The sequence below is a fragment of the Limulus polyphemus genome, unplaced genomic scaffold (assembly GCF_000517525.1).
Source record: "Limulus polyphemus unplaced genomic scaffold, Limulus_polyphemus-2.1.2 Scaffold1381, whole genome shotgun sequence".
Lineage (NCBI taxonomy): Eukaryota > Metazoa > Arthropoda > Merostomata > Xiphosura > Limulidae > Limulus > Limulus polyphemus.
Genome location: NW_013666991.1, coordinates 255,108 through 269,948, shown reverse-complemented (window position 1 = coordinate 269,948; position 14,841 = coordinate 255,108). Strand labels below are relative to the sequence as shown.

General features: G+C 30.4%; 1 protein-coding gene across 1 annotated transcript in view; it reads left to right on the top strand.

The window, feature by feature from the left end:
• Window positions 1-14,264, top strand: part of LOC106463338 (GATOR complex protein WDR59-like) — a gene marked incomplete at its 5' end in the record, with an annotated part of 43,373 nt that extends 29,109 nt beyond the window's left edge. The window contains 6 exons of the mRNA XM_013923361.2: window positions 3,020-3,124; window positions 6,102-6,165; window positions 8,377-8,497; window positions 9,057-9,199; window positions 11,491-11,598; window positions 13,933-14,264. Coding sequence (XP_013778815.1) covers window positions 3,020-3,124; window positions 6,102-6,165; window positions 8,377-8,497; window positions 9,057-9,199; window positions 11,491-11,598; window positions 13,933-14,069 — 678 coding nt within the window. The remainder of the gene's footprint in view (window positions 1-3,019; window positions 3,125-6,101; window positions 6,166-8,376; window positions 8,498-9,056; window positions 9,200-11,490; window positions 11,599-13,932) is intronic.
• Between the last annotated feature and the right edge of the window lie 577 nt (window positions 14,265-14,841).

The following is a 14,841-nucleotide window of genomic DNA, read 5'->3' as shown; positions in this document are numbered from 1 at the left end:
CTGAATGTATAGAAGAGGAAGAGCAACTTAGCCTTAGTTGTTTATCTTTTCTAACTTAATTTTATGAATGGGTGGAATAGTGGGGGGGGGCAAATTAACCTTAGTTGTTTATCTTTACATCTTTTCTAACTTAGTTTTCTGAATGGGTGTAAGTGGGGGAGCAACTTGGCCTTAGTTGTTTATCTTTATATCTTTTTTAACTTAATTTTATGAATGGGTGAAAGATGGGGAGCAATGTAGTCTTTGTTGTTTATCTTTACATCTTTTCTAACTTAGTTTTCTTGTGCAGTTGAAATGTTTGGATTACTATTTATATTAATTCAAATCACGGGATAATTGGGTAAGGAATGGCCAATTTCCAAATGATGCTTTTTCATATCTGTTTTTTTTTAACCTTCATTTTCTTTTACTTTTTTCACCTTGTTGAACATTTTTTTTTTTTTGTCCCAGTAGTATGTTTTTTACCTAGTCGTACGTTTTTTGTCCCATTTGTATGTTTTTTTGTCCCAGTCGTACTTTTTTTTGTCAAGTAGTAAGTTTTTTTGTCAAGTAGTACGTTTTTTTTGTCAAGTAGTACGTTTTTTTTGTCAAGTAGTACGTTTGTTCTTGTCCCAGTAGTACATTTTTTTCCTAATAGTACATGTTTTGTATGATGTTGGGTGAAATTAAGCTTCATATTTTACATCATTTTATTGTGCATATGATGTCTTCTAGGTATGTTGATAATGGAGAATTTGTACTCATTAATTATTTTATTAACTGAATGTGATGAATTCAGGCTTTCAAACATTTTCTCTAGATGTATACACACACACACACACACACACACACACACACACACACACACACATATATATATATATATATATATATATATATATATATATTTACAAATATTTAAGCAATTACATTTGTTTATATTCCAATGGGGGAACCAGTTGTTTTAACATATTTATAGACGTTCGCGTATCCTCTTTATGTGATAAAAAAAAAAACAACAAGCTAGCAAAAGTAGCATAAAATGTTTTAATTGCATTGCTTGTACATCATACTTTTGCAAATGGTATTTTTATATCCCCACCCCTGCACCCAGTTATTCAGCAGTAAGTCTGAAGGCTTGTAACACTAAAAAAACAGTGTTATATTCGTGATTAGTACTTTAGTCTATAGATATAGAACCTCATAAAAATGGTTTATAATGTACACATTGTTAATTGATTAGGTAAAAAAGAGTTTCTGTCACTTGAAAATTTGAACATCATCTTAATTTTTTATCTTCATTTTCATTCTTCTAAGATATTAAATTCTATTTTCAAACATTGACAAAATATATTATTTTAAAGATTGTGAGAATTTTATGAATGAATCATTTAATGTATTGTTTTTTAATGTTATTATATGTTTGAATACTTTTATTGTGCCCTTTTTTGGGGTTTCTTAACATTACAGTTTCTAATTTTTTTCAATTTAGTTGAATGAATACTTTTTTTTTGTAGCGAGCTATTATATCACGTTATTCATAGTTCAAAGTTTGTGGGTTTTCTCTTGAATGTATGTTTTATTTGTTATTTGTTTTTAAAAGGATGAATTTGTATATCAATTCTGATATTTTGATTTGAGCTGAATAAGGTTGTGGGTTTCAGCTGGTTTTCATTTTAGTTCTGTAGTGTTTAAATAAAGTTGTAAAATGCTTTTGTGATGCCAAAAACAACAGACTCTACACTGAATCTTGCTGGTTCATATTTTTATGTTGATGATATAACATTAAATAAGTTATGTAGTTTAACAAATACTGAAAAAACTTATAAAGTAGCCCCTTTTTGTTTATGGCTATTGAATCCACAATCTAATGTGAATAGTAGATAATTTAATTACTTGCTAAGATATGCTAACGTATGTCAATATTACATCATTTGGACAAGTAAAAAAACTTGTTCAGGACAGTTTAGAACTACCATGTGGAAAATTAAAGATATTAGCTATGTTTTACTTACTTGCATTTACAAGTATGATGCTTAAATATGTTGGATAAAAATTGTTCCTGTGTGTGTTCCTTTCTATTTGTTCTGTTAAAAACTAAAATGAATTTATTTATTGATAATATATAAAAAGGGAAGTGAAGTGTTACTACATTCAGATTTACAAAATACAGTGTCAATGTTTTTTTGTATTAGTCTTATAAATAAGACTTTTTGAATTCCAAAACATTACATGTTTTTGTAGGAACACATTATTTTGAGTTGATTTTTACTCAATATTGGTGATTAAAAAAAAAAAAGTACTGTAAATTACCAATAACCTTTCTTCTTCCAGTAGTGCAGATATGATTATTCAGTTGCATGTGTTATTAACTTGTGATAATTCAATAGTAATCATGTGATTTTTTTAAAAACTGTTTTGGGAAATATTTTAAATCCAGCATTTTTATTTATTTTTTTCAAGAATACTCTTGATTTAAGATTTGCAGTTAAGAACTAAGGTAAAAAGTATGTTTAAGAGCAGACAGTGCTTGAATCCTAGTTGAACTTTGATGAAATGTCATTAGACTTTAATCTGTTTATTACTTTAATATGGATCATTTTCAGTTGTAATAAGTATTAATTTCCACATTCTTCTATTTGTGTTACCAAACACTATTGTTATCAAACACTACTCCAGAAGTTACTGTAGGTTTGGGTGTTTTTAAGAATCAGTGACACTGATCTTGAAGCTTTCAAGGTTTTACAACCATTGTTAATTTAAAACTTTTTTTCACAGTTTTGTAAGTAAGCCCTTCTGTGAACATTTCCAAGTCTGTATGACAGTTAAAATACAGAGAAGTTGAATACCTTAGTATAAACTGTTCAGATTTATTTACTTTCTATAAAGTGTATATACAAATATTGCTAATAATTTTTGCTTTGGGCTTACTCTGTTCCAAAAGTAACCCTATATCAAAGCTTGCTGTTAGAACATATTCTTTTCTCTACAAAGCCTTTCATACTTCATTGTTTTTAAGAAAGAATGGGCTTATTTAAAGGAACCAGCCACAGGGGGTTCCATGGTCCCGGACAGTCAGCTGCAAGTTTCCAGGACTCTTAGCTGCAGGGCTCTGTTACAAGTAGCCAAAGTGTTAACAGCAAGGGTACAGTTTCCAGGTTCTGAATCCAACTGTGTGTGTGTTATCCCAGAATGCATTTGCTTGCCGGTTATACACTAATTCTTATCCCACTAGTTTATTGTCATGTGTATAGCATGCTGTTCAATGATATTACACCTTACTAACTGTTTAGATGTTGTGAAAGAGACCCAGAATTTTTCGGTCCAGTGCTGTTTTGCATGTGCTCTGTGATCCCCACATTAATAGGGTGTAACTTGACAGGTAGCTTGTGATTACCTACTCCTTGCTTTTGTTTTTCTATTTGTGTTTATACAAGTTTATCATAGAAATATTCACTGAGTGAATATCAAATAATATTTGATTAAGGTTGGCTGTGATTATTAGCAAAGAAGTAAAATTACAAACCTTAATTTCTAAATAGAATAAATTATTCTCATTTATATTACCTGTATTCACTTTCCATTTTGTATAAACAATTTTTATACTTTTGATAAGTTGTTTTATTTTATTAAGTACATGTGTTTGTAAGAAAATATATCAGTATATTCTTCTTCTTAGAAATATGGGACTTGCCACTTCTAATCTAAGAATGATTGAATACTAACCAATAAACAAATTACTTGGAAAACAGTTTTTACACTAAGACAGTTGATGTTTGTATTTCATTAACTATAATTTTAAAACAATTCTATTAAATATTTTTGTTGTAGTGTTCAAAATTAAAGCAGTTATTTTTTGGTAAGCTGGGGAACCAAGTTATGGATATGTTGATCTACTTAAAGGAGTGGGGGAGTAACATATCTTATTGGATCAAATGAAGCAGAAGTTCAATAAAGTTTATAATGTTTACTTCAGATTCTAATAAGTCACATAAACTGATCCAGCTCTTTGTGTAAATGTTTATCAACTTAGTAATTTCAGAATTGTTGATTTTTGTCAGAATGTCTTGTGTAACACTTAAAATTTACTTGATCTTTAGAACGTTATTTCATAATTTTGTAGTGGCCTTCTATAGAATTATTTTGTGAAAAAACAAGTGCTATAATCTGGTTTTAGTAAATAAATTCTATAATTTAATGAAACGTAATGTGTAGAACACAAACACTTGTAAAATTGCAATATTAGGATGAAACTATAGCCTATTGACATGGTAATCTATGATATCTTTATAAACACTGTTATTTAGAAACTTTGAAAAGGGAGGATCACAAGACAATCTTTTTCAAATGTCTATACTACAAATTATGTAATTGCCAAAGGAATACATTAAAAGTAATTTTTAGTTTCTTCACTTTTTTATAGGAGGAGGTATGTAGTATAAAATGGGATAAAACCATATCTGACTTTTTCATTTTAAATTGTAATTATTAGAATTAACAGCAAGATAAGATAATTGTGTTCACTCTTACACATGTTTCATAGGATGATTTATATGTTTCAAGAATTTTCTTTCACTTCCTGTGAAAATAATTAAAATATATGATCATAATAAATGAGTAAAGAAGACTGAGTATTGTAAGTAGTCTTAAATTAATTGTTAAGGTTAATTTGTTAATATATGTGATTTATGTTATCTGATTTCTAAATGTTAATGAACTTCCAAAAAGAAACCAAAAACAAAATAATCAAACATTTTAGTGCTCCTGTTTTGTTGGTGATTTTTGGCTACGTGTGCTGTTTTGGCTCAAGTCTTGGCAGTATGTTAGCAAGTTTAAAACAGATCTATAGAGTACATATTTGCATTGTTTGTTACTGCTGTGGCTTATTGATGTTAATTTAACTCATACATTTTTGTGTGAGTCCGATAGAAACAGATTTCTTTACATGCTTCATTTTGACCACTGTACTTTCTGCAGAGTTCCAAACTAAAGTTTGTGGCAATATTAACATGTTAATACTAACCTGATATTTATGTATGCTTGTTTATAAAGAGGTTAATAAAACTATTCTTCTAATATAGTAGTTCATATACAGAGGGTTGAGTATGCTATATTATAATGCATTTGAATATGCAAATCAGCAGAGTCATGTGATAGCCACAGCCAATGTAATAAGCAGTGGCATGTCATATATCACATATATATATCATATATATGTTGTGCATTTCATAGGTAGTGTGATGCCACCAAAAATTTATTGCTTTTTTAAAGGGTATGTAATAGTCCTTTCCAATGCAAAATATTCATACACTCAGATCTTAAATATGTATTAAAAAATGAAATATCTTTTATACTTAAGGCCATTGAAAAATAATGAATAAGGATCAATTTGGGGCACCATGAGCATCCAGAAAAAGACTTGCAACAAGACTTACCCTAACCATGATAAGTAAAGGTAAGAATCCATGAACATAAAGGTCAGAGGTAAAAACCATCCACATGCTCCAAGAAACAGTATGCAGCATAATCAAGAAGAATTCCTGCCTATAAAAATAACACAAGTTGCTTCCATGACATATTTGTTCAATCATCACATACATCAAGCAGCTGGAGAATGAAATGAGTATTCATGTTATTCCATACAAAAATAACCTAACAATGAAGATGCATGTTGCAGCACTTGAGGGTTTTTGTGTGATCAGATTGTTGAAATGAGCACTGGTAAATGATGTCCTCGTATAGTAGATAGATTATGAAAAACCTGCAAGAAGGAGTGATGTGTTCTTGACCTGACACTTATGTTGGAGCCTTATGCAATGGAAACTATGCTGCAGGGCTTAGTCAAGATGCACAGTCTTCAGATAGAGCATGACTAGATGTAGCAATGTGTACTTTAACAATGTGATTAGGCTCCAAAATCATTTTAATATAATGTACTCAACCTATCTGTGTATGTGTTTTGTAATATTTCTTGTCTAATTGATTTAAAGGATAACATACAATTGGATCTTGAACACTTAACTTGTTTTTAATGTGCATACAGTGAGCTCTGATGTTGTTTACTGTAAGACAATATTTTTGGTTATACTTGTACATATTTATGAAGAATTGTTTTTCATTAGCCTAGTGGTTCACCTTACCACACGGTAGTCCCAACTGACAATTCCTGGGATGGTTGGAGTCTTGGTAAGTTGTGCAACTGCTACAAAAGATATTATCTTAAAACATGATATTAGGTTATTGTAATTATTGACCTCATGCAAGTTGCCCTTTTCAATACATAATTTTAGTGCAAAAGTGGGAAAATTTTTCTCCTCTATGTAGAAATGTTTGTATTCACATACGTTTTATATAGTTATTAAAATGTGACAATTTACTTTTTTAATTGTCTTATTACAAATTCTTTGACAACTTTCTGGAAATTCCACCTCCTTGCAGCATGGATTTTAATATAAGCATGGAGAAGCTCCTGAGACTTGGACAATCTTAGATAGGCTTTTATGAATTTAAATTTTGAAAAGCTCTCCGTGGATATGATATTTAGAAGAAATCATGTGCACAAACAGGTAACTATTAGGTGTGCTATGCCCCTTAGTATTGATCAAGATGTCTGTACATCTGGTAGTAAGATTACTAGGATTCAGTGTTTCCTGGATCTTATTTTATTTGCTTTAATATAATTATTAACAGTTTCATAACAGCTCAAACAGTAGTCACTGAACTTTAAGTAGGAACATGAGAGTAACACACGCATATTGGGGTACACTGCTCTTGAACCATTTTTTGTAAATAAAGCACAGTGTATTCCAAGATCTTCAGTCCTAGATTTGTAACTAGAAAAGCATTTCTTTCATCTTATACAACTGTCCAGTAATTTTTTACAGTTGATGATTTTTTCAGGTCTTTTGTTCTTATTGCTCTTTCAAAACCATTTTCTCTGTAATGAAGAAGGATTTGACTAAATTATTAACTATCAGTTCTCAGAGTTGACCTGCTTGCTGACTAGATTTATTTATATAAACATATAATACCAAATTATTAGAAAAATTAGAAATCTGTATTATGCATGTTCCTCTGCTAATGATACAGTTGCAGTTTCATTAGGAATACTTTCTTACCATTTTTACACTCCCATCTAGTATTGGAAAGAGGTTTGAGAGTGATATTGTCAAAGGACTTCAAAATAGGCAAAATAGTATATATTCTTTGAAGAGAAGTTAGAAACGTTTTTAATTAGTTGCAAAAATTTGCAGCATCACATAGTAGAAGGGCAAAGAATGATAGTCACAAGGAATGAAAAATGTCATTTAATTGCTACAACCTACATTGAACACCTGTATGTTGGTGACTCATATTTCTGTTTATTATCATATCCCTGACTTTGGGAATCTTTAAAGATTATTCCATGTTTTGTAAGCTCTTCAAGAATGACTTCTGATAGAGGTGCTCTCAACATTAATGAAGGTAATAATATCTTCCTCAACATTACTTGGACATTGTTTTTAAAATTTCTAACATCCACTCTTGATGACTTACATCAGAGACACAGCTGACCATTAAAAAGTAGTACGTTATACATTTAATCTATGGGACAGTTACAGTAATGACTTTTTTAGAACATTGTATTAGCTCATTCTAGACTTAATGGTTCAACTGGTGATTCTTGCTTCATTGTTTATGAAACTACAAATGTGTTCATTCATTAAAGGCTCAAGTTGCATCAATTGCACATGAGCTAAAAATATCTAAAAATGAAAGTAAAAATTTCAACAAAAATAATACAAATATGTGTAATACTTTCAGTATCTGTTTTCACATTGTTTATACACCTCATTACCTGTAGGTTTTAAAGTTTTCAAATTAAACCTTAGTTCTTTACATAAAAATGTAGCATAAAGCTCTTTGTAAATGTAAATAACATTTATTTCATCATGATGAGGAACTCCATTGAAGTAAACATGTGTATACTAGGGAAGACTGACATGGGTATTAAAAACTTTTATTTAAAACACAAAACAAATGATGTTTTGACCTCTTATGTCAAGTTAAGAATGACTTTTGAAAAAGTGAGTTATTGATCACATGTCAGGGGTATGACAGTAATGATAGGTATAAGATTGTAGGGGACATTGTATATATTTAATCTATTATATATGGTAGTTAACAGTGTAATATCATGTATGAAAACATTTAAGAAAATTAATAATATAGGTAAAGAAGTCTTTCTTGGTGATGGTTCAATGTGAATAGTATAGATTCAATGTGCTTTATTGACTGGAATGATGATATATCTATCATGCAAATAATCTAAATGTTCAATAACTTTTCATACTTGTAATCAGAGGTTATCAGATAATTCATGGTAAATGTAACTATAAATGCAGTCTCCAATTTTAGTGTCTAAAACAAAGAGAAACAGGTCCAACAGTTGGACAGATTCTGTTGAAGAGTTTAGGCTCCTGGATGCTATATTTAAAACAAAAGAAGCTGAACAAGAGAAGCATGAATCTTGTGTGAAGTAAGTAGGCTAATTATTGAAACTATAAAAAATAGTTTCTATACTTGTAGGGTTTTTCTAATAATGTTAATATTTTGGTCAGAATTTTGTCACTTACTTAATGGTATTTATTTAACTAAAACTATATAGTTTAGTTGACACAGATTTTTGTTTAGTTAGTTATGGCTTAGATCTGACATAAAGTTGATCACTCATTCTTTACTTTGTATTTTATTCTACACTGTTTTAACTTTTATTCAGTTATTTTTATGTTTCGTACAATCTCTTGATTTGAAAATTCAGTGATAATTACTAACCCAATGTTTTTTATTTGAAAATTCAGTGATAATCACTAACACGATGTGTTTTTGATTTGAAAATTCACTGATAATTACTAACACGATGTGTTTTTGATTTGAAAATTCAGTGATAATCACTAACATAATGATACAAAGTCATCCATTGGGAGGTCACTAAATTTCCTAAATAACTTTTTGCTTATAAGTTAATGTTCTGCCGGTACCAATTCATGATCTTTGAACTTGATAGTTTCTCTAAAACATAACTTTGTATATTCCAGGCTACTTGATCCACAGTTAGCTACTCAGTATGACCAGTTTAAGAAGACTTATGCTGAAATCCTATACCGCTGGAAACTTCTTGAGCAGCGAGCTATGGTGTTGAAAAATGTCTTAACAGTTCCTGAAAAACACAAAGGTGTTGGTATGTTTCAAGGTCATGTGATAAAATATATGCTGTGTGAAATCTAAGTACTTTCCCTTTATTTGACAGTGTCTTTTTATCCCATAGAACGCTTCATGTTTCTGGTTAATTTGACGTAAAGAAACTTAATGTTGACTTTAGTATTAAAAACCATTTGTTCCTCCTTCATACATCTTTAATATGAACTTTTATTTTTATTGTACATGTAGAAAATGGAACTAACTGTCAAATTTGTTAGGTTTTGTTCTTTCTTGTAGAGTTTGTGATCAACTATAAACAAAAGACTAGTCTTCTATAAACAGTGACTAGTCTGACCATTTTACAGTTTGGTATTGGTTTGCTGAACCATCTTTCTTTTGTAGTCTGTAATTAACTGTCAAAATTAACCTATATTTTCTTGTAGAGTATTGTATTCTGCTTCCTTAGATGGATACTCATCAACCATCTTGATGTTTATACATCAACATTGATTAGCATTTTTTTTTTCATCCCTGTTTGTTAATGCTAGGTAATACAATAAAACTGATGAAGTGTCATACAGAAACACATTATGGTATTATGAGGCTTTGGTGTCTGTTATGAAAAACCTACTACTACCTAAATTATTTTGTATTAACAAACTATATAACACACGATACAAGTACAGGTTTATTGCTGCTGCTGAAAAGCTACTACTAAGGATTTATCAATCTAATTAAGGTCTGAAATACATTAAAGAACTGGTTTTAATCTCTTCATTATCATTGGTCATTTCACTGAGTGTAAAGAAAATATTAAAAATGTTCAGGTAAAAAACATTAGAATTTTTATTTTATTTTAATAATCTTAACAGTAGTGTTCCTACTAATAAAATTCACCAGGAATTTAAAAATACTGTAAGCATTCTGGGAAATTATTATATTGTTTTAGTAAACACTGATGTTACTATGATAATGTTAGGTATAAAATTATAAATGTTTCACAATATATGAATTCTTAAAAGCTACATATTTTTTACCTGACAACTCTTTTTTTTTTTTACAATGCAGCCAACATATCTCGGCAAATATAAGGAATACTTATGGATAGTAATTTCAGTCCATAAGTTTGAGATGTGTATTTATTCTCTTGACACTGACAAGCACATTATCCACCAGAACTCATTCAAATCTGTTAAAAAAATATTTTGCTTTGAAGAAAGCACGTTACTTGAATTTAGATACAACTGTCATTAATCTAACTTTTCTTTAACAATACATCACTAGTTTTTGTTAATTACTTTAACTGTTATATTTATCACTTTTGTTATTTATTGAAATCATATTATTGCTGTAATATTTCTCTTATTATTATTTTTACATTCTGGTTAGTTCTTAGGGTTTAACTTTATCTGTTACTTCCAGCTGCCTACTCAGTAAATTGATCATACGGGGTTAGGTTATAGTTAAAGTCTGATTAGTTGAGATAAACACAGTCCATTATATGATTAGTAAACTATTTTTGTTTTTATTACAATTAATTGGTTATTCTAATAAAGTATTAATATTTCAGTATTTATTGTATGATGTTGTTATTCATTTAATTTATTTTTATCTTTATAAACATTAGTTTTTTGTAGTACTAACCCATCCTGCAGTCTAACTTTGTTGTTAAATAGTAACATGTTATAGTAATTTGTATCATAAGAAGTCTACTCAAATGTTACGCTATTTAATGGTCACTAGATTCTGATCAGGAGGATTATATAACTTTCTAAATACACTCACACTAACATCTCAAGGTGCAGGGAATTGGTGATTGTGCATGAGGCAAACAATTATTTATGCCAGTTTTATTTAAAGTATCGATTAAAATGATTATTATTTATATATTATGTGTTATTTATTGTTTTGATTATTTTTCATTGTTAGCTTAGTATATAGATTTAAAACTAACCTAAATTTTCTAAACTGGCATAATTTTGTGCGATATTATTGTGATTATGACCAAAAAAATATGGCTCAAAGCTTTGGTACCCAACTAATGAAATAGTGCATTCTAATCATTACAGTTTTTTGTTTTATGACTTTGCATACATCTAGTTATAGCAGTATATTAAATGAGTTATATTAATTACTAAGTTAAGTTTTAGTTGTGATTGTTGGAACTAGATAGCTTATTCTGACAAACTGTTAAAGAAAATTGCTCTAACTGCCTGTAAACACTGGCCAGCCTTTCTGCTGTAGAGTGTAGTTCTGATTGTAAAGAAAAAGCTACTTTATTTTGCAAATAATGTAATTGAATCCTAAAATACGTTAGTCATTCTGTTGTAGAGTTTGTGACTGACTGTCAACACTGCCACAAGGATGGAAGAGGAGCACAGTGTTTCCACTGCAAGGAATATAACTTTCAATGTGTGATTTGTCATGTTTCTGTCAAAGGTAATGTAGTTTTTCAACACTGCTTGTGTCAGCCATTACATTAATTAATTTTCAGTCTTAGCAGTTGGAGTAATTCAGTTTAAATACTAAGGCTTTCATGAAGTATTCATTCTAATGTGTAATACTGTTCAGTTTTAAACATGTCAAATACAAGTTTCAAAATTTAGGAAATCTCCAATGAAATAACTGTCAAAATGGATGAAGGCTTTCGTAAACTAACACAAACCACGAGTCTTGAAGATGGTAAATAACTTGAAAAAAGTCATTGCAGGCTCAATTTATGGTTTGAATATGATTTTCTTATAAAAAAAGAAAAACAAACAAGTGTATGCTTTGCAAAGAAAGGTGTAATTATACAATAAAAGAAAGAAAGAAATTAATTAATGATACGTGTGAAAAATTTAAACTCAAAATCTCTGAGTACTAGGTAACCCAGAACAAATGAAAAATTCACATGAGTAAAGAGAACTTTGTCTAATAGTAGGTAAATACAAAATAGAGTTTAACGTAATCTAAGGTAAAGTTAAGATTCACTATTATTAAACAATAAATTTATATGGAAGCAAGTTTTGACACTTTCGCGTGTTCTCTTTCATCCAAAAAAATGTCTGAATGAAGGGTACATGTGAAAGTGTTGAAAATTGTTGTTCCAAAATGGTGGATCTTAACGTTATTTTAGAGCTGTGTCTCCGTCTTATCTTCCTTTTTTAATTTTGAGTTCTCCCAAAAACACTTGATTAGTTTGTTCTCATTTGGTTTGTTTGTTTTGGACAAACCAATATTCTAGATTTTTAATTATGAACTGTCCATGCAGTGATGAGCCATTTTCTTGTTTGGTACTTTTTATGTAATCAACTAATTAACTGAAGGTTATTTAATATATTTATGTGTGTGTGTGACTAATAGCTAGATGACAATGATTAGATAAAAGGCTGAGTAAGAACCCCCTAGTTGCAGAATGACAATGGCCAGATAAAAAGCTCAGTAAGAACCCTTAGTTGCAGAATGAAAATGGCCAGATAAAAAGCTCAGTAAGAAGCCCTGGTTGCAGAATGAAAATGACTAGATGAAAAGCTCAATAAGAACCCTTAGTTGCAGAATGACAATGACTAGATAAAGAGCTCAGTAAGAAGCCCTGGTTGCAGAATGAAAATGACTAGATGAAAAGCTCAATAAGAACCCCTGGTTGCAGAATGAAAATGGCCAGATAAAAAGCTCAGTAAGAACCCCTGGTTGCAGAATGAAAATGGCCAGATAAAAAGCTCAGTAAGAACCCCTGGTTGCAGAATGAAAATAGCCAGATAAAAAGCTCAGTAAGAACCCCTGGTTGCAGAATGAAAATGACTAGATGAAAAGCTCAATAAGAACCCTTAGTTGCAGAATGACAATGACTAGATAAAGAGCTCAGTAAGAAGCCCTGGTTGCAGAATGAAAATGACTAGATGAAAAGCTCAATAAGAACCCCTAGTTGCAGAATGACAATGACTAGATAAAGAGCTCAGTAAGAAGCCCTGGTTGCAGAATGACAATGGCCAGATAAAAAGCTCAGTAAGAACCCCTGGTTGCAGAAGGACAATGACTAGATGATATGCTCGGTAGGAGAGAACCCCTACTCACAGAATGACAATGACTAAATATTAAGCTCAGTAAGAGAACCCAAACCAATTGTAGTTTTCTAATCTGATAGTTGCTTGAAAATATCATCTGTAACTGAATATCAAATGCAAATTCCCCAAATACCAATAGTTGAAAGACAAGATTCAATGTAGAGATTTTATTGAGTATAACTGAAAGAAATTTATAGCAGAGATAAAGACTTGTATTTTTATACAGTATGTTTAGTTTTCTGTACTTCCACAACTATAATCTCTAGAGGTATAAGAATATTTTGCCTTCTCATTATGTCAAAAGCAGTCTATCAGCTTGCTGAAATGAAACCTTTTTCATACAACCAAAAAAATTGTATCTTGTCTCAGGTGACAGTAATTTAATTTATTTGTTTTTAGATAAGCTTTCATATGGGATGTTGACAATGTTTAAAGTTCAGGGCAGTTTGGTATGTAGTTTTCAAAGTAAGGATACAAATTGCTTTATAGTCTTAGAAAGTAAATAGTGTTTCTTCACAATTAGTATGAACACAGCATATTCTAAAATATAATTCAGTTCCTTGAGCATAATGAACTGCTGATAAAGTAAAGTTTTTGTATTGTTGATTGGTAGTAAATAGTTATGAATGGCATCAGGTTACAGTATAATAGTTGTGTTTCTTTGCTGGATAATATGTAGTAATAATGAACAGTTGATTTTAACAGAACATTAATGTCTTTTATTTAGGTTCATCAAACTTCTGTCTAGTCTGTGGTCATGGTGGACACACGCACCATATGTTAGCATGGTTCCAGGAAATGGAGGTGTGTCCATCAGGGTGTGGATGTCATTGTATAGAAAAGAGTGACATATTTGGGCCATAATGTTACTGAGATTTACTAAGACTTGTAAAACAATGCAAAGTGTATCCTACCAGAACTGAAATTATACCACCCGTTTATTGTTTTGGTGTATAGAAAACTACAAAACGGGTATATTTTACCTTTCGTACATTTCTGTTTGTTTGTTCTTTTGAAAATTCAAAATACACTAATTAAAGAGAAGTATTAGTGTGTGAAGATTGTTTTGTTTCGCAGGAATATTTTCTTCAGAGCTGTTTATTACAATGACTGAACAAGATTTAGTGGTTAGCATGCAATATTGTGGTGCTGAGGCTCTGTGGTTCCCATCCCCTTACCATGGGTGCATTATAAGACTGATGATAAAATCTCACTGTTTGGTCTGACTGAAGTTGGCAGAGGGTGGTGTTGACTAGCTGCCTTTTTTTTAATCTACCACTTCAAAGTTAGAGATGGCAAGCATAAATTGTCATTGTGTAGGTTTGTGTGAAATTCAACAAACAAATAACGTTATTACAATTCACAGGTTAATGACTAACTGCTAACACGAACTATGCTTCATTAGCTTTCACTGAACCAAAATATTAGCTATTCACATGTAATATTTATATTCAGAAAAATGATTCAACATTAATTCTAGTAACAATATCATCAAGATGATCAAAGACTATTGAATTTTGTGTACCAAGAATTGTATTACTATTTGAATTTGTAAAGTTTTTACTACTACTAGTTTGACAACTGGCACCTAAAACCTTAAAAATAAATATTGTATTCTGCAGCAAGCTGTTACACC